Source organism: Anomaloglossus baeobatrachus, chromosome 8 (genome assembly GCF_048569485.1).
Source record: "Anomaloglossus baeobatrachus isolate aAnoBae1 chromosome 8, aAnoBae1.hap1, whole genome shotgun sequence".
NCBI lineage: Eukaryota > Metazoa > Chordata > Amphibia > Anura > Aromobatidae > Anomaloglossus > Anomaloglossus baeobatrachus.
In genome coordinates this window covers 234,957,036-234,981,793 of record NC_134360.1, presented here as the reverse complement: position 1 = coordinate 234,981,793, position 24,758 = coordinate 234,957,036, and the positions used below count along the sequence as shown (strand labels likewise).

The following is a 24,758-nucleotide window of genomic DNA, read 5'->3' as shown; positions in this document are numbered from 1 at the left end:
GGCCATCATACTCTGTATAGAGGGCTGTGGGGGCCATCATACTCTGTATAGAGGGCTGTGGGGGCCATCATACTCTGTATAGAGGGCTGTGGGGGCCATCATACTCTGTATAGAGGGCTGTGGGGGTGTGAAGATGTAATTTACCCTCTCACTGTATATGCTGTACAGATTCCTATTTCAAGCTGGGTTCATTGTCTTATTTGAACTACTTCTGTGTACATTTCTATTGTTGTAGGTAATCACCCCCCTAAAATGCAAGGTTATATCCTCTTGAGGCACTTCCTTCCCTGGGAGTAGGGGGAGGTGGGCCTAGAGTCCAACTAGTGTAAACTCTGCTTACCTGGGAGATTCAGGCAGAGTGAGCTGAAACTTGAAGGGAGCAGGAGCTCCAGCCTGTGTGGCTGTGGACACGGACGGAGCTAGGCCTGTGTGGCAGCCCGTGGGATTGTGTGGAACTCTTTGGACTACTGTAAGGACGATTGCTTTGTAATCCGGTCCGAGGATTGTCGGGAAGGGCCCCCGAATCTGTTTTACGTGGACTTATCGTGTGCTGTTCTTGCATTCCTGTTAATAAACCTGTTGGATCGTCCCTCGGCCTCGTCCATCCTTTGCTCTGTTGTACACCCCCGTCACAAACTGGTTGGCAGCGGCGGGATCAGAGCAGAAGAAATGGAGGACAACAGCCAATCGACGTCTGAAACCAGAACCTCAGGATACAGGAACTGGACTGTGGCGAGTCTACAAACAAAGGCCCGTGAATTAGGTGTCGGCTACAAAGGACTCTCTAAGGAGCAACTAATTGAGGCATTGGAACACGCTTGCCTGCAAGATGGCACCGAGGAACAATTTCCACAGCAAGGGGAGCAAAGACGGGAGCCGGAGGTGAATACCCAAAAAAGTCAATGGGTTGTGTGGTACAAGGAAAAGATGGCACTGCTTGGAGATGAGGCCACCATAGAAGATAAGAGGGAGGCCATGCGTGGAGCTGAAGAGAAGGAGCGCAGGATGGAGGAGATGGCATTGCTGGATAAGCAGCTCGCTGTGGAAGCCACGAGAGGTTCCAGACAGACTGTAACCCCAGCACCCATCATGAGGGAACTTCCCAGAGTGTCCCGCAAAGACTTCAAGCAGTTTAATGAGGCTGCTGGTGACATTGAGGGCTTCTTCCAGGACTTTGAGCATCAGTGTCGATTAATGGAAGTCCCAGAAAGGGAGCGCGTCCGGCATCTGGTTGGGCTCTTAGAGGGTGGAGCTGCTGCAGCCTATAGAGCTATGGACCATCGGTGGAACTGTGAGTATGCGGATATTAAACAGACTATTCTAGAACATTATGCTGTAACGCCAGACACTTACAGGACTCTAGCATGTGATGAGGAAGTGTCCTTCAAGATGTATGCCCACAAACTCAAACATCTGTGGCATCGTTGGTTGGAGGCAGAGGAGGCCTTAACCTTGGAGACCGTCCTCCAGGTCCTCCTAAAAGAGCAGTTTTACTTCAAGTGCCCCGCTGAGATCCGGGAATGGGTGCGTGAGAGAAAACCAGCGACAGTGGAGGAAGCTGCTGCTCTAGCTGATGAGGTGCTCACCATCAAGCCTCAGTGGAGGGTTCTGTTGGAGGATGGAGAGACGCCTAACAGCTCCACAACACCGGATGCCCCCAGTTATTCTGTCCCCATTGTTCCCCGTTCCTCTAAGCCACCACATGTTGATACCCGTGTTAATGTGCCTCCAGTTGCTTCTACTGCACTTTCTGGAATACGCCAGGGAGAGGAAGTAACAGAGCGCAGGTGTTATGTTTGTAGGCATCCCGGGCATTTGCAGGCCTCATGCCCAGCCAGGCCATGGAGGAATCATCCTCAAACCCCTACAGCACCTTCAGGTGGGAGCCGGCCTCCAAGTTCCCCTACCCCTTACCCAAGAGGACGCCTTGGATGGAGGGAGACCCAGCTCAGATGCTATCAATGTGGACAGCCAGGGCATCGGCAAGTCTCCTGCCCAGCTGTTCAAATGAGGACTGATCCTGCGCCCAATCGGATTGTTAATTATTTACAGCCCAGCGCCATGGAGGAAGATGTGGCACCGCTATGTGAGGACTGGCCTAGTGACTCAGCCCATGTTGCACCACCAGGAGTTTACGGGGTGCGACCTGCAGTTATGACGACTTCTGCTCATCGAGGTAAGCACTTGCAGGAGGTTGTGCTGGATGGACAGAGACTTGTTGGATTTTGTGACTCGGGTGCTTTCCTCACACTGGCTGATCCCCGAGTGGTTCGGCCTGAGGCAATCCATAGAGGACCTGGGATTGTCATTGAACTGGCTGGTGGACAATGGAGGACTATTCCCACAGCCACTGTGGATCTGAGCTTTGGTTTTGGGGTCAGGCGATGTGTGGTTGGGGTGATGGGTGGTCTGCCTGCAGCTGTTCTCCTGGGCAATGATGTGGGAGAGCTACGATGCCAATTCGTGGCTGCATGAAGCCACATGTAAGTAACGCTCTGCCTGTGTGTACTTAACCAGTGACCTGTAGAGGTCCCTAGTACGTACACAAGTTGGGAGGGGGAGGGATTGTGAAGATGTAATTTACCCTCTCACTGTATATGCTGTACAGATTCCTATTTCAAGCTGGGTTCATTGTCTTATTTGAACTACTTCTGTGTACATTTCTATTGTTGTAGGTAATCACCCCCCTAAAATGCAAGGCTATATCCTCTTGAGGCACTTCCATCCCTGGGAGTAGGGGGAGGTGGGCCTAGAGTCCAACTAGTGTAAACTCTGCTTACCTGGGAGATTCAGGCAGAGTGAGCTGAAACTTGAAGGGAGCAGGAGCTCCAGCCTGTGTGGCTGTGGACACGGACGGAGCTAGGCCTGTGTGGCGGCCCGTGGGATTGTGTGGAACTCTTTGGACTACTGTAAGGACGATTGCTTTGTAATCCGGTCCGAGGATTGTCGGGAAGGGCCCCCGAATCTGTTTTACGTGGACTTATCGTGTGCTGTTCTTGCATTCCTGTTAATAAACCTGTTGGATCGTCCCTCGGCCTCGTCCATCCTTTGCTCTGTTGTACACCCCCGTCACAGGGGGCCATCATACTCTGTATAGAGGGCTGTGGGGGCCATCATACTCTGTATAGAGGGCTGTGGGGGCCATCATACTCTGTATAGAGGGCTGTGGGGGCCATCATACTCTGTATAGAGGGCTGTGGGGGCCATCATGCTCCTGTATAGAGGGCTGTGGGGGCCTTCATACTCTGTATAGGGGTCTGATGAACCATCAGATTCTGTATAGGGGGCCATCATATTCTGTATAAGTGGCTGGAAGAGTCATCCTCCTCTGTATAGGGGCCTGTAGGGGGTTATCATACTCTGTATAGGGGCTGTGGGGTGGATCATCATGTTTTGTATAGGGGGCTTTGGTGTTCATCATACTCTGTATAGGAGCCTGTGGGGGTCATCATACTCTGTATAAGGGCTTTGGTGGTCATCATACTCTGTATTGAAGACTGTGGTGGCCATCATACTCAGTATAGGGGGCTGTGGGGCCCATCGTGCCCTGTATAGAGGGCTGTGGGGCCCATCGTGCCCTGTATAGAGGGCTGTGGGGCCCATCGTGCCCTGTATAGGGGGCTGTGGGGCCCATCGTGCCCTGTATAGGGGGCTGTGGGGCCCATCGTGCCCTGTATAGGGGGCTGTGGGGCCCATCGTGCCCTGTATAGGGGGCTGTGGGGCCCATCGTGCCCTGTATAGGGGGCTGTGGGGCCCATCGTGCCCTGTATAGGGGGCTGTGGGGCCCATCGTGCCCTGTATAGGGGGCTGTGGGGCCCATCGTGCCCTGTATAGGGGGCTGTGGGGCCCATCGTGCCCTGTATAGGGGGCTGTGGGGCCCATCGTGCCCTGTATAGGGGGCTGTGGGGCCCATCGTGCCCTGTATAAGGGGCTGTGGGGCCCATCGTGCCCTGTATAGGGGGCTGTGGGGCCCATCGTGCCCTGTATAGGGGGCTGTGGGGCCCATCGTGCCCTGTATAGGGGGCTGTGGGGCCCATCGTGCCCTGTATAGGGGGCTGTGGGGCCCATCGTGCCCTGTATAGGGGGCTGTGGGGCCCATCGTGCCCTGTATAGGGGGCTGTGGGGCCCATCGTGCCCTGTATAGGGGGCTGTGGGGCCCATCGTGCCCTGTATAGGGGGCTGTGGGCCATTATACTGTGTATAGGGGCTGGGCTACGGGATCATACATATCACTCTCAAGGTCTGTAAAAGAAGCGACCTTCTCTCACTGTACGTATATTTTTGGGGGGCCCAATCAGGACTTTTGCTATAGGGTCCCATGGTTTCTATGTACACCCCTGGCTATGTTTATTTTGTATGGGACTATATATATTTTACAGTTCACTTTGCCAGATCCATAGATAATAAGTAAAGCAATGTGATCAGTAATTTATTCTAAGGAGAGGTGATGAAAAGCTTAGACCAGATTTTTTTTTTTTGCTCAAATGTAGAGCTATGGGATACAGTATAAAAAGGAAAAGACCCCACGAGCGTCCTGGCACTCCGTCCTGACGTTACAGTCCTATATGATCTGTCTGATATAGGACTTATTTAAAAGGGACTAAAAAAATAAAAAGTCTATACAATACAATTTTTTTGGTGGTAAAATTGATAAATGTATTTAAAATAATAAAAAAAATAATGAAATAATAATAAAAAAAAAAAAAGTCTTCCAAATTGTTTGTGTTACACAATTAAGCAATAAGTTGCTCTTAGGAAAGTTGGATCAAAAAATAAAAATTCATGTGCGGTCACCCAGCTTTCCCAGACTCCGAAATGGCAAATTTTATTATTTGTGTACATAATTTGTAATGTTTTACATATGGTAAGGAAAAAAAAAAAAAAACAACCGAAAATTCATCCCTTTTATTTGCAGTTTCATGGGGCAGTGCCACCTCCCGTTCTCGGCCGCTCGGCGCAGCACATTCCACATGGCAGCCCGCGTCAGTGGTGGTTATGTGTTTGCATATATTTGATTTAGTTCAGAGGACCAGCACAGATGGGATGTGTCGTTGCTAATGAGCATCCTCCGAGGCCCCCTGTCCCTGTTAGGGGTGCTTCACACACAGCGAGCTCGCTGCCGAGATCGCTGCTGAGTCACGCTTTTTGTGACGCAGCAGTGACCTCATTAGCGATCTCGCTGTGTGTGACACTGAGCAGCGATCTGGCCCCTGCTGCGAGATCGCTGCTCGTTACACACAGCCCTGGTTCGTTTTCTTCAAAGCCGCTCTCCTGCTGTGACACACAGATCGCTGTGTGTGACAGCAAGAGAGCGACTAATGAAGCGAGCAGGGAGCAGGAGCTGGCGTCTGACAGCTGAGGTAAGCTTGTAACCAAGATAAACATCGGGTAACCAAGGTGGTTACCCGATATTTACCTTAGTTACCAGCATCTGCAGCTCTCACGCTGCCTGTGCTGCCGGCTCCGGCTCTCTGCACATGTAGCTGCTTTACACATCGGGTTAATTAACCCGATGTGTACAGCAGCTAGGAGAGCAAGGAGCCAGCGCTAAGCAGTGTGCGCGGCTCCCTGCTCTCTGCACATGTAGCTGCATTACACATCGGGTTAATTAACCCGATGTGTACTGTAGCTATGGTAGGAGAGCAAGGAGCCAGCGCTCAGTGTGCGCGGCTCCCTGCTCCCTGCACACACAGCTGTGCGCTGGTAACTAATGTAAACATCGGGTAACCATACCCGATGTTTACCTTAGTTACCAGTCTCCGCAGCTTCCAGACGGCAGCTCCGTGCAAGCGCAGCGTCGCTTGCACGTCGCTGCTGGCTGGGGGCTGTTCACTGGTCGCTGGTGAGATCTGCCTGTTTGACAGCTCACCAGCGACCATGTAGCGATGCAGCAGCGATCCTGACCAGGTCAGATCGCTGGTCGGATCGCTGCTGCATCGCTAAAGTGTGAAGGTACCCTTACAAAGTGAAGGCTGATAAAATAATCTTTTTTTTCTTTCCCCCATTGTTGGGGGCCGGAACGTTTCCCAAGTTAAATATTTCTTAAGTAGGAACATTAGACGTGCACTAAGCTCCCGGCTGGGGTCAAACGCCGGACACGGCAGTCACTCTACGCTGTAAAGGCTTGTCAGATCGTCTTATTTAGGCAACTCTGGCAATCTGACTGTGGTGTCAAGCGGCTGAGGAGCTCTGGATGTCAGGGAAGACTGCCCCCGAACCGGGGCTACAGCCGGTGTCCTGTTACCTCCTAATTAACCAGACCAGACTCTGGACCTGCCAAGTGTACAAATAATATGTGATTGCTCCACATCGATAGGGAGAGCGATATCAATGATGTTTTCTCAGAAGGATTAATATCCCACCACCCCTCCCCCAACATTATTCTAAAAATTATTCCATTAAAAATGCTTCTCTGCACAATCCTGTTTTCACTTCCTTTTTCTTTGATAATTTCATGACAGGTGAGAGTGTTCCCCCAAATGTTTCCTGAGTTACATCCTGTATTCTACTCCAGAGCTGCACTCATTATTCTGCTGATGGAGTGACTGTGTACATACATTACATATCCTGAGTTACATGCTGTATTCTACTCCAGAGCTGCACTCACTATTCTGCTGCTGCAGTCACTGTTTATATACTGTACATTACATTACTTATACTGTACTGATCCTGAGTTATATCCTGTATTATACTCCAGAGCTGCACTCACTATTCTGCTGCTGCAGTCACTGTTTCTATACTGTACGTTACATTACTTATCCTGTACTGATCCTGAGTTATATCCTGTATTATACTCCAGAGCTGCACTCACTATTCTGCTGGTGCAGTCACTGTTTATATACTGTACATTCCATTACTGATCCTGTACTGATCCTCAGTTACTTCCTGTATTATACTCCAGAGCTGCACTCAGTATACTGCAGGTGCAGTCACTGTGTACATACATTACATATGTCTGACAATAAGCTTGTTGATTATTTTTAGCAATAATGTGCAGAATAGTGAGTGCAGCTCTGGAGTATAATATAGGATGTAACTCGAGATCAGTACAGGATCAGTAATGTAATGTATGTACACAGTGACTGCACCAGCAGAATAGTGAGTGTAGCTTTGGAGTATAATACAGAATGTAACTTAGGATCAGTACAGGATAAGTAAGGTAATGTATGTACACAGTGAGTGCAGCTCTGGAGTATAATACAGAATGTAACTCAGGATCATTACAGGATAAGTAAGGTAATGTATGTACACAGTGAGTGCAGCTCTGGAGTATAATACAGAATGTAACTCAGGATCATTACAGGATAAGTAAGGTAATGTATGTACACTTTTTCTGAGCCAGAGTTACATCCTGTATTTAATGGCATCAGCAGAATAGTGAGTGCAGCTCTGGAGTATAATACAGGATGTAACTTAGGATCAGTGCAGAATAAGTAATGTATGTACTTAGTTACTTCACAGCTGCAATCACTATTCTGCTGATGGAGTCAAATACAGGATGTAACTCAAGCTCAGAAAAAGTGAGTTGTATATTTTAAAAGGATTTTGTCTTATTTTTTCACTATTACCATCATGTATTACACTCGGGGGGTGGGGGGGGGGCGGGGTTTCAGCAGTGAATAGTCTTTCTACTTTATATCTAATGTAATAATATTTGCTAGAAAACATATGAAGACTATTTTAAATTTATGGCATTACATTTTCTCTCCTGTCCATACTCCGTCTACAATGAACAATAATCACACTCTTTCCAGAACTCGTCCTTTCTCCAGAGGCTGAAGTGTTAAAGGCAAAGTGGGAGAAGCATCTTGGACCTGATTATCAAGTCTTGGTACGTGCAGAAAGCCTCGGAGTGCGGATATATGTAATAACATCAATGCAACTGTGCCACCAGCAAGAAGAGACTCTAAAGTCTGTAACTGGCAGTGTAAATTTGCTGGAAGTGCTGGGTAACATTTTGTAATGTGCAGAGTGTCCCAGAAACATATAAATATGGGGATATAAAATATTTTGTATATCCATGTCCTAAACGTGAGCATTATCCTACATCCAATAGCAGTAAGAGAGCTGAAATATTCCAGTATTTGAGTGAAGTTTCTAGGGTATTTTATTTATTCTCCATGAGTGTAATAATTTATGTAATTACTTTTGTTTTTTGTGTGAATTTACAGGTGGTTGATCTAGATACAAAGATTGAGGATGATGAAGAGCTGCAGAAATATTCCAAGGTCAGGACTTTAACAAACCTGTTTCTTGATGTAGCACAATATGAAGTATCTGGAACTTGGAAACAGTAATTTTTTAAATAATTTGAAAAAAAGATATTTGTCCATAAAGTGCTAACTTTTTCCACCAAATATACTTTTTTTTTTTTTGTCACTTAATTATCTATAACCCACAATGTTGTGTGTAGTGAGCAAATCATCCAGCCCTGGGATTTGTCAATGTTTAATTTCTTTGTCGCTCCATTGGGAGACCCAGACAATTGGGTGTATAGCTATGCCTCCGGAGGCCGCACAAAGTATTACACTAAAAGTGTAAAGCCCCTCCCCTTCTGCCTATACACTCCCCGTGCTCCCACGGGCTCCTCAGTTTTTTGCTTTGTGCGAAGGAGGTCAGACACGCACGCACAGCTCCACAGATTGGTCAGCAGCAGCTGCTGACTATGTCGGATGGAAGAAAAGTGGGCCCATATAGGGCCCCCAGCATGCTCCCTTCTCACCCCACTTTTGTCGGCGGTGTTGTTAAGGTTGAGGTATCCATTGCGGGTACGGAGGCTGGAGCCCACATGCTGCTTTCCTTCCCCATCCCCCTCAGGGCTCTGGGTGAAGTGGGATCCTATCGGTCTCCAGGCACTGAGACCGAGCTTCATCCACAACTCCTGTGGAGCCTGCTGGATAGGAGCCGGGTACCGTTCAGGGACATGGCCCTGCTACGTGGAGGTACTCTGTATCCCTGTGGGGACCGGCGCACAGCAACACTACAGCTTTGCTGGGTGTGCTAGTGCACCGGAGACCGCGGCGCTTACCGGGTTAAAATGTGCCATTACACACTCAGCGTTGCTGAGTGTGTTTTATGTATAGGGACTGCCGCGCTGACCGCCGCTGCCACGGAAACACTGCGGCGCGGCTGGGACTTGTAGTTCGCCGGGGACTTCCGCGCTGGCCGCACATATACGGCGGCCGCGCTTATTACTAGAGTCCCCGGCTTTTTGCGGCCTAGTTTCCCTTTCCTCCCGCCCTCAGCCCTGACAGGCAGGGGAAGGGCGGGACGCTGCACAGAACGAGCAGCACTGAGGGCTGGAGCATGTTTTGCATACTCCACCCCTCTCACTGTGCACAGTGCGGCTACAGTTCCCGCACTTTCTCGGCCACGCCCACGACTCCCTCCTCTCCTCAGGACGCCGGCAGCCATTCCTGTCAGCTCCTCGGACGCAGCAGAGGGGGACAAAGTCTGGGAGACCCAGGCAGGGACTTGGGGGGCCTCACAACCGCTTGAAGCGGGTGGTAAGCAGCACCTGTGGTGCTAGCCCCATTGTGCAGTAGTGCAACTATACTGTATATGTTATGGTATATACTTTACACTGCATGGTGCACAGTTGATTTCTGGCTATATACCCTATTGTGTTGTCAGGGAAGATAATAGCATGGCGTCCACAAAAGGCAGGGGTGCCAAAACACAGGCATATTATGCTGCCTGCGCCGCATGTACGACCCCGCTACCGGCAGGTTCCACTGACCCTCATTGTATACAGTGTTCGGGCCCTGTGACACTTGCTCAGCCAGAGCCTCTGCTAAGAGGGGCCCAGGGGGAGCCACCTGCTGACAATGTCCAGGTGACGGGGACGGAGTTTGCAAAACTCTCTGAGACTATGGCTAAGATACTAGAAGCCTTGCAGTCCAGGCCGATATCTCAGCACAGGGACTCTGTTGAATCTTTGTTCCCTGGCCCCCCTCAGTTGGACCAACAATGTCCTCCCGGGGTATCTCATAGATCCCAGGCTGAGGGTTCTGACACAGACCCCAGCCCCAGACCGACTAAGCGAGCTCGCTTAGATTTTCCCTCGACATCATCATATTGTTCAGGGTCTCAGCGAGGGGAATCTCGGGTTGATGAAGCGGAGACAGCTGATCAGGATTCTGATCCTGAGGGCGCCCTCAATCTTAATACTCCAGACGGGGACGCCATAGTGAACGATCTTATTGCATCCATCAATCAAATGCTGGATATTTCTCCCTCAGTCCCTCCAGCAGAGGAGTCGGCTTCTCAGCAGGAGAAATTCCGGTTCAGGTTCCCCAAGCGTACACCGAGTATGTTTCTGGACCACTCTGATTTCAGAGAGGCAGTCCAGAATCATCATGCTTGTCCAGATAAGCGTTTTTCTAAGCGCCTTAAGGATACACGTTATCCCTTTCCACCTGACGTGGTTAAAGGTTGGACTCGGTGTCCCAAAGTGGATCCTCCAATCTCCAGACTGGCGGCTAGATCCATACTTGCAGTGGAAGATGGGGCTTCACTCAAGGATGCCACTGACAGGCAGATGGAGCTCTGGTTGAAATCCATCTATGAAGCGATCGGCGCTTCTTTTGCCCCAGCATTCGCAGCCGTATGGGCGCTACAAGCTATCTCAGCAGGTCAAGCGCAAATTGAAGCAGCCACATGCACGTCCGCGCCACAAGTGGCGTCCATTACCACTCAGACCTCGGCATTTGCGTCTTACGCTATTAATGCTGTCCTGGACTCTGCGAGCCGTACGGCGGTGGCAGCCGCCAATTCGGTGGTACTCCGCAGGGCCTTGTGGCTACGGGAATGGAAGGCAGATTCTGCTTCCAAAAAAGCGCTTAACCAGTTTGCCAATTTCTGGCGACAGATTGTTTGGCGAGCGTTTGGATGAAATCATCAAACAATCTAAGGGAAAGGATACATCCTTACCCCAGCCCAAACCGCACATACCCCAACAGAGGAGAGGGCAGTCGAGGTTTCGGTCCTTTCGGGGCGCGGGCAGGTCCCAATTCTCCTCGTCCAAAAGGCCTCAGAAGGATCAGAGGAACTCCGACGCATGGCGATCTAAATCACGACCTAAAAAGACCGCCGGAGGTGCCGCTTCTAAGGCGGCTTCCTCATGACTTTCGGCCTCCTCACACTACATCCTCGGTCGGTGGCAGGCTCTCCCGCTTTTGCGACACCTGGCTGCCACAAGTAAAAGACCGTTGGGTGAGAGACATTTTGTCTCACGGTTACAGGATAGAGTTCAGCTCTCGTCCTCCGACTCGATTCTTCAGAACATCTCCGCCTCCCGAGCGAGCCGAGGCTCTTCGGCAGGCGGTGGGCATTCTGAAGGCAGAAGGAGTGGTGGTCCCGGTTCCTCTTCAGCAACAGGGTCACGGTTTCTACTCCAACCTGTTTGTGGTTCCAAAGAAGGACGGGTCCTTCCGTCCTGTTTTGGACCTAAAACTGCTCAACAAACACGTAAGGACCAGGCGGTTCCGGATGGAATCCCTCCGCTCCGTCATCGCCTCAATGTCCCAAGGAGATTTCCTAGCATCAATCGATATCAAGGATGCTTATCTCCACGTACCAATTGCTCCAGAGCATCAGCGCTTCCTGCGCTTCGCCATAGGACACGAACACCTTCAGTTCGTGGCACTGCCGTTCGGCCTGGCGACAGCCCCAAGGGTGTTCACCAAGGTCATGGCTACAGTAGTTGCAGTCCTCCACTCTCAGGGTCACTCAGTGATACCTTACTTAGACGATCTGCTGGTCAAGGCACCCTCTCAAGAGGCATGCCAACACAGCCTCAACGTTACTCTGGAGATTCTCCAGAGTTTCGGGTGGATCATCAATTTTCCAAAGTCAAATCTGACACCGGTCCAATCGCTGACATATCTTGGCATGGAGTTTCATACTCTTCCAGCGATAGTGAAGCTTCCGCTGGACAAACAGCGTTCACTACAGACAGGGGTGCAATCTCTCCTTCAAGGTTGGTCACACCCCTTGAGGCGCCTCATGCACTTCCTGGGGAAGATGGTGGCAGCAATGGAGGCAGTCCCTTTCGCGCAGTTTCACCTGCGTCCACTTCAATGGGACATCCTACGGAAGTGGGACAGGATGCCGACGTCCCTAGACAGGAACGTCTCCCTCTCTCAGGCAACCAAAGCTTCCCTTCGGTGGTGGCTTCTTCCCACCTCATTATCGAAGGGGAAATCCTTCCTACCCCCATCCTGGGCGGTGGTCACGACGGACGCGAGTCTGTCAGGGTGGGGAGCAGTTTTTCTCCACCACAGGGCTCAGGGTACGTGGACTCAGCAAGAGTCCTCACTTCAGATCAATGTTCTGGAGATCAGGGCAGTGTATCTTGCCCTAAAAGCGTTCCAGCAGTGGCTGGAAGGCAAGCAGATCCGAATTCAGTCGGACAACTCCACAGCGGTGGCTTACATCAACCACCAAGGTGGGACACGCAGTCGGCAAGCCTTCCAGGAAGTCCGGCGGATTCTGCTGTGGGTGGAAGCCACAGCATCCACCATATCCGCAGTTCACATCCCGGGCGTAGAAAACTGGGAAGCAGACTTTCTCAGTCGCCAGGGCATGGACGCAGGGGAATGGTCCCTTCACCCGGACGTGTTTCAGGAGATCTGTTGCCGCTGGGGGATGCCGGACGTCGACCTAATGGCGTCACGGCACAACAACAAGGTCCCAACATTCATGGCTCGATCTCAAGATCACAGAGCTCTGGCGGCAGACGCCTTAGTTCAGGATTGGTCGCAGTTTCGGCTTCCTTATGTGTTTCCTCCTCTGGCACTGTTGCCCAGAGTGTTACGCAAGATCAGGGCCGACTGCCGCCGCGTCATCCTCGTCGCTCCAGACTGGCCGAGGAGGTCGTGGTACCTGGATCTGTGGCATCTCACTGTCGGCGAACCGTGGGCACTGCCAGACCGACCAGATTTGCTGTCTCAAGGGCCGTTTTTCCATCTGAATTCTGCGGCCCTCAACCTGACTGTGTGGCCATTGAGTCCTGGATCCTAGCGTCTTCAGGATTATCTCAAGAGGTCATTGCCACTATGAGACAGGCTAGGAAACCAACGTCCGCCAAGATCTACCACAGGACGTGGAAAATATTCCTGTCGTGGTGCTCTGCTCAGGAGTTTTCTCCCTGGCCATTTGCCTTGCCCACTTTTCTGTCCTTTCTTCAATCCGGATTGGAAAAGGGTTTGTCGCAAGGCTCCCTTAAGGGACAAGTCTCAGCGCTCTCTGTGTTCTTTCAGAAGCGCCTAGCCAGACTTCCACAGGTACGCACATTCCTGCAAGGGGTTTGTCACATCGTCCCTCCTTACAAGCGTCCGTTAGAACCCTGGGATCTGAACAGGGTGCTGATGGTTCTTCAGAAACCACCGTTCGAGCCAATGAGGGATATTTCGCTCGCACGCCTTTCGCAGAAAGTGGCCTTCCTAGTAGCAGTCACATCACTTCGGAGAGTGTCTGAGTTGGCAGCGTTATCATGCAAAGCTCCTTTCCTGGTGTTTCACCAGGACAAGGTGGTTCTGCGTCCGGTTCCGGAATTCCTCCCTAAGGTGGTATCCCCCTTTCATCTCAATCAGGACATCTCCTTACCCTCGTTTTGTCCTCATCCAGTTCACCAATGTGAAAAGGATTTGCACTTGTTAGATCTGGTGAGAGCACTCAGACTCTACATTTCTCGTACGGCGCCCCTGCGCCGCTCGGATGCACTCTTTGTCCTTGTCGCTGGCCAGCGTAAAGGGTCACAGGCTTCCAAGTCAACCCTGGCTCGGTGGATCAAGGAACCAATTCTCGAAGCTTACCGTTCTGCTGGGCTTCCGGTTCCTTCAGGGCTGAAGGCCCATTCTACCAGAGCCGTGGGTGCGTCCTGGGCTTTGAGGCACCAGGCTACGGCTCAGCAGGTGTGTCAGGCGGCTACCTGGTCGAGCCTGCACACTTTCACGAAACACTATCAGGTTCATACCTATGCTTCGGCGGATGCCAGCCTAGGTAGGCAAGTCCTTCAGGCGGCGGTTGCCCACCTGTAGGAAGGGGCCGTTTTACGGCTCTATTACGAGGTATTATTTTACCCACCCAGGGACTGCTTTTGGACGTCCCAATGGTCTGGGTCTCCCAATGGAGCGACAAAGAAGAAGGGAATTTTGTTTACTTACCGTAAATTCCTTTTCTTCTAGCTCCAATTGGGAGACCCAGCACCCGCCCCTGTTTTTTTGTGTACACATGTTGTTCATGTTGAATGGTTTCAGTTCTCCGATTTTCCTTCGGATTGAATTTACTTAAAACCAGTTTATAATTTTTCCTCCTTCTTGCTTTTGCACTAAAACTGAGGAGCCCGTGGGAGCACGGGGAGTGTATAGGCAGAAGGGGAGGGGCTTTACACTTTTAGTGTAATACTTTGTGCGGCCTCCGGAGGCATAGCCTATACACCCAATGGTCTGGGTCTCCCAATTGGAGCTAGAAGAAAAGGAATTTACGGTAAGTAAACAAAATTCCCTTCTTGCTCAAACACATCCGTGAACATGTATGAAAAGTGCCTGTTTAATATCTCAGCCTTTTCTTTGACCTCTATAATTCTCTTTTAAGAAGCCAATACCATCCATTGTTTTTTTTTTTTTGGCAGTGATGTATTTATTCAATTTTTGGGGATATATTTTAATGCCGTTGGTCATATATTTTTCAGTGGCTAACTGCTAGCTTAGTTTCTTTTTTACATTTACTATTGAGATCTTTATACTCCTGAAATGGTGTTTGTATTTTTTTTCCTTCAACATTTTGAATACCCTTTGATTTTGTTCTGATTATACTTTGCATTGTTTTATTTATCTATAGTTGTTTCTTTTTATTCCTGGACATATTACAAGAGGGTATAAGTTTTCTACAGGATTTTAACAGTATATCAGTTCGCAATCTGTGCCTGTCATAAGAGTCTGTTTCATTCACTTTGTTTGCAAGAGTTCTTGCATTCTCCAGCAGACATTTAATCCTATTAGCACATTCATTACCCCTCACTCCCCTACTTTCCTTTCATGTCCCTGCCCCTTTAAACCTGCCTTGACCCCTATTGTCTCACTCTATATTTTCCCTCATTTACTCCACTACTATCCTTCTCCCAATATTCTAGCATAAAAGCTCCTCCATCCGTCTGACCATTTTTTTTCCCCTCACCACAGCTGCCCCCTCCCCATTGAGGTGCAGCCCATCCCTCCCGTAGAGACAGAGAAGTCAGCCCAGTTTTCCATGAACTCAAACCCTTCATTCCTGCACCAATTTCTAAGCCACTTATCTCCCTAAGCTCCCACTTTCTTTTTAGTGACGCACATGGCACCGGTAGTATTTCTAAAAACACCACCCTGGAGGTCCTGGACTTCAGCTTTTCTCCTGGTTCCCTGTAATCATTTTTAAGGACCTTCCACCTTCCTCTAACTTTGTCATTAGTACCAATGTAGTCCATGACCGCTTGGTTTTCCTCTGCCCCACCCAGTAATCTGTCTATCCGATCCGCAATATGTCGCACCCGGCAGACAGCACACTGTTTGGCATTCACCGTCTTGGCCACAGATGACCCTGTCTGCCAAATTATGGAGTCCCCTAACACAAACATCTCTCCGGCCTTTGCTGCTCTCCTGTCTCCCTCCTTCCTACAGCAGATGTTTATCTGGTTGCTAGGAGCAACATCCTTCTGTAGTGATCCTAGTCCTGGGTCTGCGGCCCGAATATCAGCCATATTATAGGTTTTATTTAATATCTGTAAATTGATACTCTCACACTGGGAGTTGCTATTTGTTTTTTTGCAAATATATATAATATTTGTTCACCCCCCAGCTTTTGCCAATACACACCATGAGGTTGGGAGTAGAACTGGACTCCTTTGATGGTCACCATTATATATCCACTATCGCTCCTGAAGGCCCCGTGGCGAAACTTGGAATTTTGCAACCGGAAGATGAATTATTAGAGGTAAACGCTCATATTTTAGATGTAGATATAATCTAATTTATATGATGCAAGATTTCTTATGATAGTATACTGGCATTGTTAGGTTCGATAAACTTTCCGTATAAGTAGCTATAATTGCCATGTATTCATTTTGGAAATACATTACTTAGGAGTTCTAAATTTCATGCTTTACTACACTCCAGAGCTTTATATAAAGACTCAATATTTACAGCGTTGATTCTTACTCATCCTTGGTGCTGGTTATCACAATTTCTTTGTTTTTGTTTTCCCGCCTGCTCTTTGAGGAATGACCACAGGCAGGGCCGGCGTTAGCACCCGGCACACCCGGTCAAATGCTCTGTGCTCGCAGTGGCAGGCAGAAGTGGCGTACTGCCAATTACAGCAGGCCGTGCCTCCACTACTCTGGGAGGCCTGTTGTCCCCGCGCTGTCACCACCCCCCCCTCCCTGGATCGCACATTCAATTGTATCGGCATTGCAGATACACTTGAAAGCAATGATGAGATGGAGCGGCGCGCTTCCTCTGTCATCATTCTCCTGCTGTGTCTTTCTGCACTCTGCCTCTGACAGCTCAGCAGCAGAGCGCGATGACGTCACCACTGTGTGCCTGCAGAGTGGTCAGAGCGACAGCAGTGGACGCGCCGAGGAGACCGAGCAGCGGGGGAGCGAGGAAAAGTGAGTATTTATTAATCACGGTGGCCAAACAACTATGGGCGTGCATTAAATTATATGGGGGCTGTATACTACATCTGGGTCTTTATTGTGCTATATGGTAGCTGTATACTACATGAGGATGCCTAATGCTATCTGGGTCTACTTTGTGCTATATGGTGGCTGTATACTACATGAGGGTGCATCATGCTTTCTGGGTCTGCATTTTGCTATATGGTAGCTGTATACTACATGAGGGTGCATCATGCTTTCTGGGTCTGCATTGTGCTATATGTGGGCTGTATACTACATGAAGGTGCATAATGATATCTGGGTCTGCACTGTGCTATATGCGGGTTATATACTACATAAGGGTGCATAATGCTATCTGGGTCTGCATTGTGCTATATGGGGGCTGTAAACTAAATGAATGTGTCTAATGCTATCTGGGTCTGCATTGTGCTATATAAAGACTGTATACTACATGCAGATGCCTAATGCTTTCTGAGTCTACATTGTGCTATATGGGGGCTGTATACTACATGAAGGTGCATAATGCTATTTGGGTCTGCATTGTGCTACATGAGGGCAGTATACTACATGAGGGCAGTATACTACATGAGGGTAGTATACTACATGAGGGTGTATAATGCTATTTGGGTCTGCATTGTGCTATATGAGGGTTGTATACTACATGAGGATGCCTAATGCTATATGGGTCTGCATTGTGCTGTATGGGTGCTGTATACTACATGAGGGTGCATAATGCTATATAGGGGGCTGTATGGTACTATATGAGGCTGCATAATTCTATATGGGGGCTGTATACTACATGCTATATGGAGGCTGCTTTGTGTTTATATGGGGGTTGCATAGTGCTATATGGGGGATGCATAATACTACATGGGTGCTACATAATATAATATGGAGGACTATGGTGGCTTCATAACACTATATGGAGGAATATGGGGCTGCATACTACTATATCCCCAGAGTTATATGTCCCCTCCACCTCGATGCTGTGTATACCGTCTCAGAGCTGTATGTCCCCGAGAGCTGTATGTCCCAACCTCCAGTGCTGTATACCCCCAGAGCTATCTGTCCCCCCACCTCAGAGCCACTGCCCCCCTTTAGAGCTGTATCCCCCCGTTGGAGCTGTATGCCCCCCATTGCTGTATACCACCCCTTTCCTCAGTAATATGTATGCCCCCCAGTAATGTGCATGTCCCCAGCCTCTCTTGTGATGTATAAACAGCAGTGTCAGTGTGCTCTCTGTGTTGCCATGTCTGTTAGTGACAGCCACCAATCAGCGTGGCACAGACACATGCCCAGGAGGAGCTGGATGGGGACAAGCGGGGGAGGTGAATGAAGTTGTTGACGGCTTCCCAATATTAGAAATCTCTCTGTGTCTGTGTGTGCATGTATGATGTGTATATCGATGTATGTCAGTGTATACGACTGTGTATAGAGTTATGTCTATTTATACATGTTTTTGTGAATTTCTCTTTTAAATATGTATATGTATGTATCTCTGCATGACTATGTGTGGATGGGGCCCACTGAGACTCTTTCGCCCAGGGCCCACAAAAACCTGGAACCGGCCCTGACCACAGGATCTCTATATACTTGAGATCTGGGGAGTGCCCTGGCCATGGACCCAAAATCTCAGTTTTGTTCCCCAAGCCACTTCCTTATCGCTTTTGCCTTGTGACGTGGTCTCCATCATACTGGAAAAAGCATCATCACCGCATTGTCCTGGATCATTGGCAATAGTTGCTCTTGGAGGATATTTAGATCCATTCTTTATTCATGGCAATGTTATCAGGCCAAAGAGTGAGTGAGCCCCTCCCTCCTTGGATGAGAAGCCCCCACACATTGTGAGTGAGCCCCCTCCATGGATAAGAAGCCCCCACACATTGTGAGTGACTCCCCCCTCCATGAATGAGAAGCCTCCACACATTGTGAGTGAGCCCCTTCCATGGATGAGCATCCCCCACACATTGTGAGTGAGCCCCCTCCATGGATGAGAAGCCCCCACACATTGTGAGTGAGCCCTCCATGGATGAGAAGCCCCCACACATTGTGAGTGAGCCCCCTCAATGGATGAGAAGCCCCCACACATTGTGAGTGAGCCCCCTCAATGGATGAGAAGCCCCACACATTGTGAGTGAACCCCTCCATGGATGAGAAGCCCCCACACATTGTGAGTGAACCTCTCCATGGATGAGAAGCCCCCACACATTGTGAGTGAGCCCCCTCCATGGATGAGAAGCTCCCACACATTGTGAGTGAGCCCCCTCCATGGATGAGAAGCCCCCACACATTGTGAGTGAACCCCTCCATGGATGAGAAGCTCCCACACATTGTGAGTGAGCCCCCTCCATGGATGAGAAGCCCCCACACATTGTGAGTGAGCCCCCTCCATGGATGAGAAGCCCCCACACATTGTGAGTGAGCCCCCTCAATGGATGAGAAGCCCCCACACATTGTGAGTGAACCTCTCCATGGATGAGAAGCCCCCACACATTGTGAGTGAGCCCCCTCCATGGATGAGAAGCCCCCACACATTGTGAGTGAGCCCCCTCCATGGATGAGAAGCCCCCACACATTGTGAGTGAGCCCCCTCCATGGATGAGAAGCCCCCACACATTGTGAGTGAGCCCCCTCCATGGATGAGCATCCCCCACACATTGTGAGTGAGCCCCCTCCATGGATGAGAAGCCCCCACACATTGTGAGTGAGCCCCCTCCATGGATGAGAAGCTCCCACACATTGTGAGTGAGCCCCCTCCATGGATGAGCATCCCCCACACATTGTGAGTGAGCCCCCTCCATGGATGAGCATCCCCCACACATTGTGAGTGAGCCCCCTCCATGGATGAGCATCCCCCACACATTGTGAGTGAGCCCCCTCCATGGATGAGCATCCCCCACACATTGTGAGTGAACCCCTCCATGGATGAGAAGCTCCCACACATTGTGAGTGAGCCCCCTCCATGGATGAGAAGCCCCCACACATTGTGAGTGAGCCCCCTCCATGGATGAGAAGCCCCCACACATTGTGAGTGAACCCCTCCATGGATGAGAAGCCCCCACACATTGTGAGTGAGCCCCCTCCATGGATGAGAAGCCCCCACACATTGTGAGTGAGGCCCTTCCATGGATGAGAAGCCCCAACACATTGTGAGTGAGGCCCTTCCATGGATGAGCATCCCCCACACATTGTGAGTGACTCTCCCCTCCATGGATGAGAAGCCCCCACACATTGTGAGTGAGCCCTCCATGGATGAGAAGCCCCCACACATTGTGAGTGAACCTCTCCATGGATGAGAAGCCCCCGCACATTGTGAGTGAACCTCTCCATGGATGAGAAGCCCCCACACATTGTGAGTGAACCTCTCCATGGATGAGAAGCTCCCACACATTGTGAGTGAACCCCTCCATGGATGAGAAGCCCCCACACATTGTGAGTGAACCTCTCCATGGATGAGAAGCCCCCACACATTGTGAGTGAACCCCTCCATGGATGAGAAGCCTCCACACATTGTGAGTGACTCTCCCCTCCATGGATGAGAAGCCCCCACACATTGTGAGTGAGCCCTCCATGGATGAGAAGCCCCCACACATTGTGAGTGAACCTCTCCATGGATGAGAAGCCCCCGCACATTGTGAGTGAACCCTCCATGGATGAGAAGCCCCCGCACATTGTGAGTGAACCCTCCATGGATGAGAAGCCCCCGCACATTGTGAGTGAACCTCTCCATGGATGAGAAGCCCCACACATTGTGAGTGAACCTCTCCATGGATGAGAAGCCTCCGCATATGAGTGGTCTCAGGACACTTTACAGTTGGCAGACACAGGACTCATGGCAGCGCTCTCCTTGTCTTCTCCAGACAATCATTCTTCTAGCTATCACAAACAGTCTGAAAGGGGCTTCATCAGAGAAAATACCTTTCCCCCATCCCCCCATGTTGTCCAATCCTTGCTCTTCCTGCAGAACGTCAGTCTGCCGGAGGTTCAGGGATAAACTTTCCAGTTGAGGCTGTTCTGGTAAAGTCTATCAGGATTCGGCTCACGCACATTTTGACCTAAAGAGCTATACTGTCATGTCAGTACTCCGTGTGCACATAATTTAATAACCTCAAAGGGCTGTTGGATCAGGTTTTGTAGGAAATTTAATCTCGCTCTGAAAGAAATGACATATTTTGACACAAAAAAAACCCCTACAAGTACAAGACGTAATGTTGGGTAAACAGTGAAGAATGTGTCTGCAGAAAAGTTTCAATGTAGAATCGGATCGGCGTCGCTGAGTGTCCCGGCCGCCCCCCAACACATCACATCACCGACATTACGTATTTGCTTGGAAATGTGCCATGTCTGTAACAATTCTGTATTTTTTTTTTTTTTATTTTTTATTTTAATTATTTATGTAGTAAAAATATTTTACCATCAATATAGTCAGTCACATAGACTTCATCATTATCAATTGGTTATAAAAGACACTTAGGCTAAGTTCACACACTGTGTTTTTTTGACGTTACGTTTTTGTGCGTTTTTGGCCACTAAAAACGCACAAACGCACCCGCGTCAAAAAACGCATGCGTTTTTTCAGCGATTTGGTGCGTTTTTCGCTGCGTTTTGCTGCGTTTTTGATCTCTGCGTTTTTCTGCAGTTTTCCAATGCATTGCATGGGGAGAAAACGCAGAAAAACACAGGAAAGAATTGACATGTCCATTTTTTTTTTTTTTTTTTTTTAGCTCAAAAACGCAGCTTAAAAAAACAGTTGTGTGCGGACAGCAAAATTGAAAACTCATAGACTTTGCTGGGGAAGCAAAGTCATGCAGTTTTGAGGCCAAAAACGCACCCGAAAAACGCGCAAAAACGCCGCGAAAAACGCACTGTGCGCACAGGGCCTTATTACACTGGAAAAACTTTAAAACTATAAATTGGCAATAGAAAACATATACCAGAAAAAGTTGCCTCGAAATAAATGTAAATAAATAAATCAAACTCAGGGCACAAAAAATAGAGAGTATTAGTCCTGAAAATACATGAACAGTCTATTACAGTCTAGTGCATACGTGAGCGGCACAGTTTGTGGCCCTGTTTTTTACAATGGTGTGCAGTTTTTTTTCTTCCCTGATGAGCCCATGTGTTTGGTGAAACATGTCGGGAGGCACGACTGGGCAGAAGAGGGGAAGCCACAGTGAGGGTCAGGTGTGAACTGCCCTTGTAAGGGCGGGAGTTGTTTTAGGTGATTAATATCTTCCCCATGCATTCAGGAGAATGCGCCATGCCACACAGCTAGGTCAATCAATGTGGGGATGAAGGACCACCACATCAAACCCTATCATGGCAAGCCCAATCTCCAGACCTAAACCCCATTGAAAACCTCTGGAATATGTAATCAAGAGGAAGATAGATGGTCACAAGCCATCAAACAAAGAAGAACTGCTTACATTTTTGCGCCAGGAGTGGCATAAGGTCACCCAAAAGCGGTGTGAAAGACTGATGGAAAGCAGCCAAGACGCATGAAAGCTGTGATTAAAAATCATGGTTATTCCACAAAATACTGATTTCTGAATTCTTCCTGATGTAAAACATTATTAATATTGTTGTTTATAAATGATTATGAACTTGTTTTCTTTGCATTATTTGAGGTGTGAAAGCAATGCATTGTTTTTGTTATTTTGGCCATTTCTCATTTTCAGCAAATACAAAATATATTGCTTGGAAATTCGGAGACGTTGTCAGTAGTTTATAGAATAAAAGAACAATTTACATTTTATGTACCTATAAAGAGAGAAAGTGTCTTTTTAATTTTTGCCAGAGTTGTAGGTAGATATATATATATATATATATATATATATATATATATATATATATATATATATATATATATATATATATATATATATATATATATATATATATATATATATATATATATATATATATATATAGAGATATATTATATATATAGAGATATATTATATATATAGAGATATATTATATATTATATATATATATATATAGAGATATATTATATATTATATATATATATATAGAGATATATTATATATATATATATATACACACGGTAATATGATAATAAAAAATAATATAATAATAAATATTATCTATATATATAATTGCCTTATTCTGTCTGTCTGTCTTGCTCCAAAATTGTGTCCTTACGGTGACACAAAGCGGATTGGCCGCTGGCCTCGCCATGGCCCCACCCCCCCGCACGGATTGGTCGCTCGCCCTGGCTCCCCCCCCCCCCACGGATTGGCCGGCCGCTCGCACAGGCTCCGCCCCCCCACGGATTGGCCTCTCGCCCCGGCACCCTGCACGTATTGGCAACTCGGCCACGCCCCGCCCCCCTCACGCAATGCACGCTCGCTCTGGCCCCGCCCCCCGCACGCATCCCCCGAACTGACACGGAGACACGACTCCCAGGTGAGTACTGTACCCCCGGGAGCCCACACCAGCATACGCCGCCAACCCAGCCGACACAAACCCTCGCATTGCTGGGGTTTGCCGCCATATGCTGGTGTGGGCTCCCGTGCGAGTGGGGGACGGGATGCGCTGGTAACCATGGTAGCATAGTTACCAGCGCATCAAGGTCCTGCAGCGGCGGAACATCCACACGCACACACATAACAGACACACACACACACACACACACACACACACACACACACACACACACACACACACACACACATACACACACACACACACATCAGATCACACTCACTCTCACACACACCTCACACACACATCAGATCGCATCCACACACTCACAGCATCCGGAGATATCGCTTGCTTCTCGGCCACGATACTGTGCTGCAGTGAGCTTCCAGGACCTGCCGGAGGATCACATGGCCAGAAGCATGTGGTATCTCCGGATGTTGTGAGTGAGCGCGTATGTGCAATATCGTCAATGTGTGTGTCTGTGTGAGTGTATGCGATCGGGTGTGTGTGAGTGTATGCGATCGGGTGGGTGTGAGTGTATGCGATCGGGTGTGTGTGTGTGTGTGTGTGTATGCAATCGGATCTGTGAGTGTCGGCAGAGGAGCACGGCGTGCTGGAGGAGGCTGGGAGGAGAGAGGCTGATCCTGGGGAAGGCTGGGAGGGGGAGGCTGATGTTGAGGGAGGCTGGGAGGGTGTAGGCTGATGCTGGGGGAAGCTGATGCTGGGGGAGGCTGATGCTGGGGGTGGCTGGGATGAGAGAGACTGATGCTGGGGGAGGCTGGGAGGAGAGAGGCTGATGCTGGGGGAGGCTGATGCTGGGGGAGGCTGGGAGGAGAGAGGCTGATGCTGGGGGAGGCTGGGAGGAGAGAGGCTGATGCTGGGGGAGGCTGATGCTGGAGGTGGCTGGGATGAGAGAGGCTGATGCTGGGGGAGGCTGAACCTGGGGGAGGCTGGAAGGAGAGAGGCTGATGCTGGGGGAGGCTGATGCTGGGGGAGGCTGGGAGGGGGAGGCTGATGCTGGGGGAGGTTGGGAGGAGAGAGGCTGATGCTGGGGGAGGCTGATGCTGGGGGAGGCAGGAAGGAGAGAGGCTGATGCTGGGGGAGGCTGATGCTGGGGGAGGCTGGGAGGGGGAGGCTGATGCTAGGGGAGGCTGGGAGGAGAGAGGCTGATGCTGGAGGAGGCTGGGAGGAGAGAGGCTGATGCTGGGGGAGGCTGGGAGGAGAGAGGCTGATGCTGGGGGAGGCGGAGGCTGATGCTGGGGGAGGCTGATGCTGGAGGAGGCTGGAAGGAGAGAGGCTGATGCTGGAGGAGGCTGGGAGGGGGAGGTTGATGCTGGGGGAGGCTGGGAGGAGGGAGGCTGGGAGGAGAGAGGCTGATGCTGGGGGAGGCTGATGCTGGGGTTGGCTGGAAGGAGAGAGGCTGATGCTGGGGGAGGCTGATGCTGGGGGAGGCAGGAAGGAAAGAGGCTGATGCTGGGGGAGGCTGGGAGGGGGAGGCTGATGCTAGGGGAGGCTGGGAGGAGAGAGGCTGATGCTGGAGGAGGCTGGGAGGAGAGAGGCTGATGCTGAGGGAGGCTGGGAGGAGAGAGGCTGATGCTGGGGGAGGCGGAGGCTGATGCTGGGGGAGGCTGGGAGGAGAGAGGCTGATGCTGGAGGA

The 24,758-nt window shown here is 49.7% G+C and overlaps 1 protein-coding gene across 2 annotated transcripts in view; it reads left to right on the top strand.

The window, feature by feature from the left end:
* The window catches only part of PATJ (PATJ crumbs cell polarity complex component), a 272,880-nt gene that overhangs the window by 42,354 nt on the left and 205,768 nt on the right, over nt 1-24,758 (top strand). For both annotated transcript variants that reach the window (XM_075320380.1, XM_075320379.1), the window contains exons 14-16: nt 7,755-7,831; nt 8,172-8,228; nt 15,838-15,972. In XM_075320380.1, the coding sequence (XP_075176495.1) occupies nt 7,755-7,831; nt 8,172-8,228; nt 15,838-15,972 (269 nt within the window). The remainder of the gene's footprint in view (nt 1-7,754; nt 7,832-8,171; nt 8,229-15,837; nt 15,973-24,758) is intronic.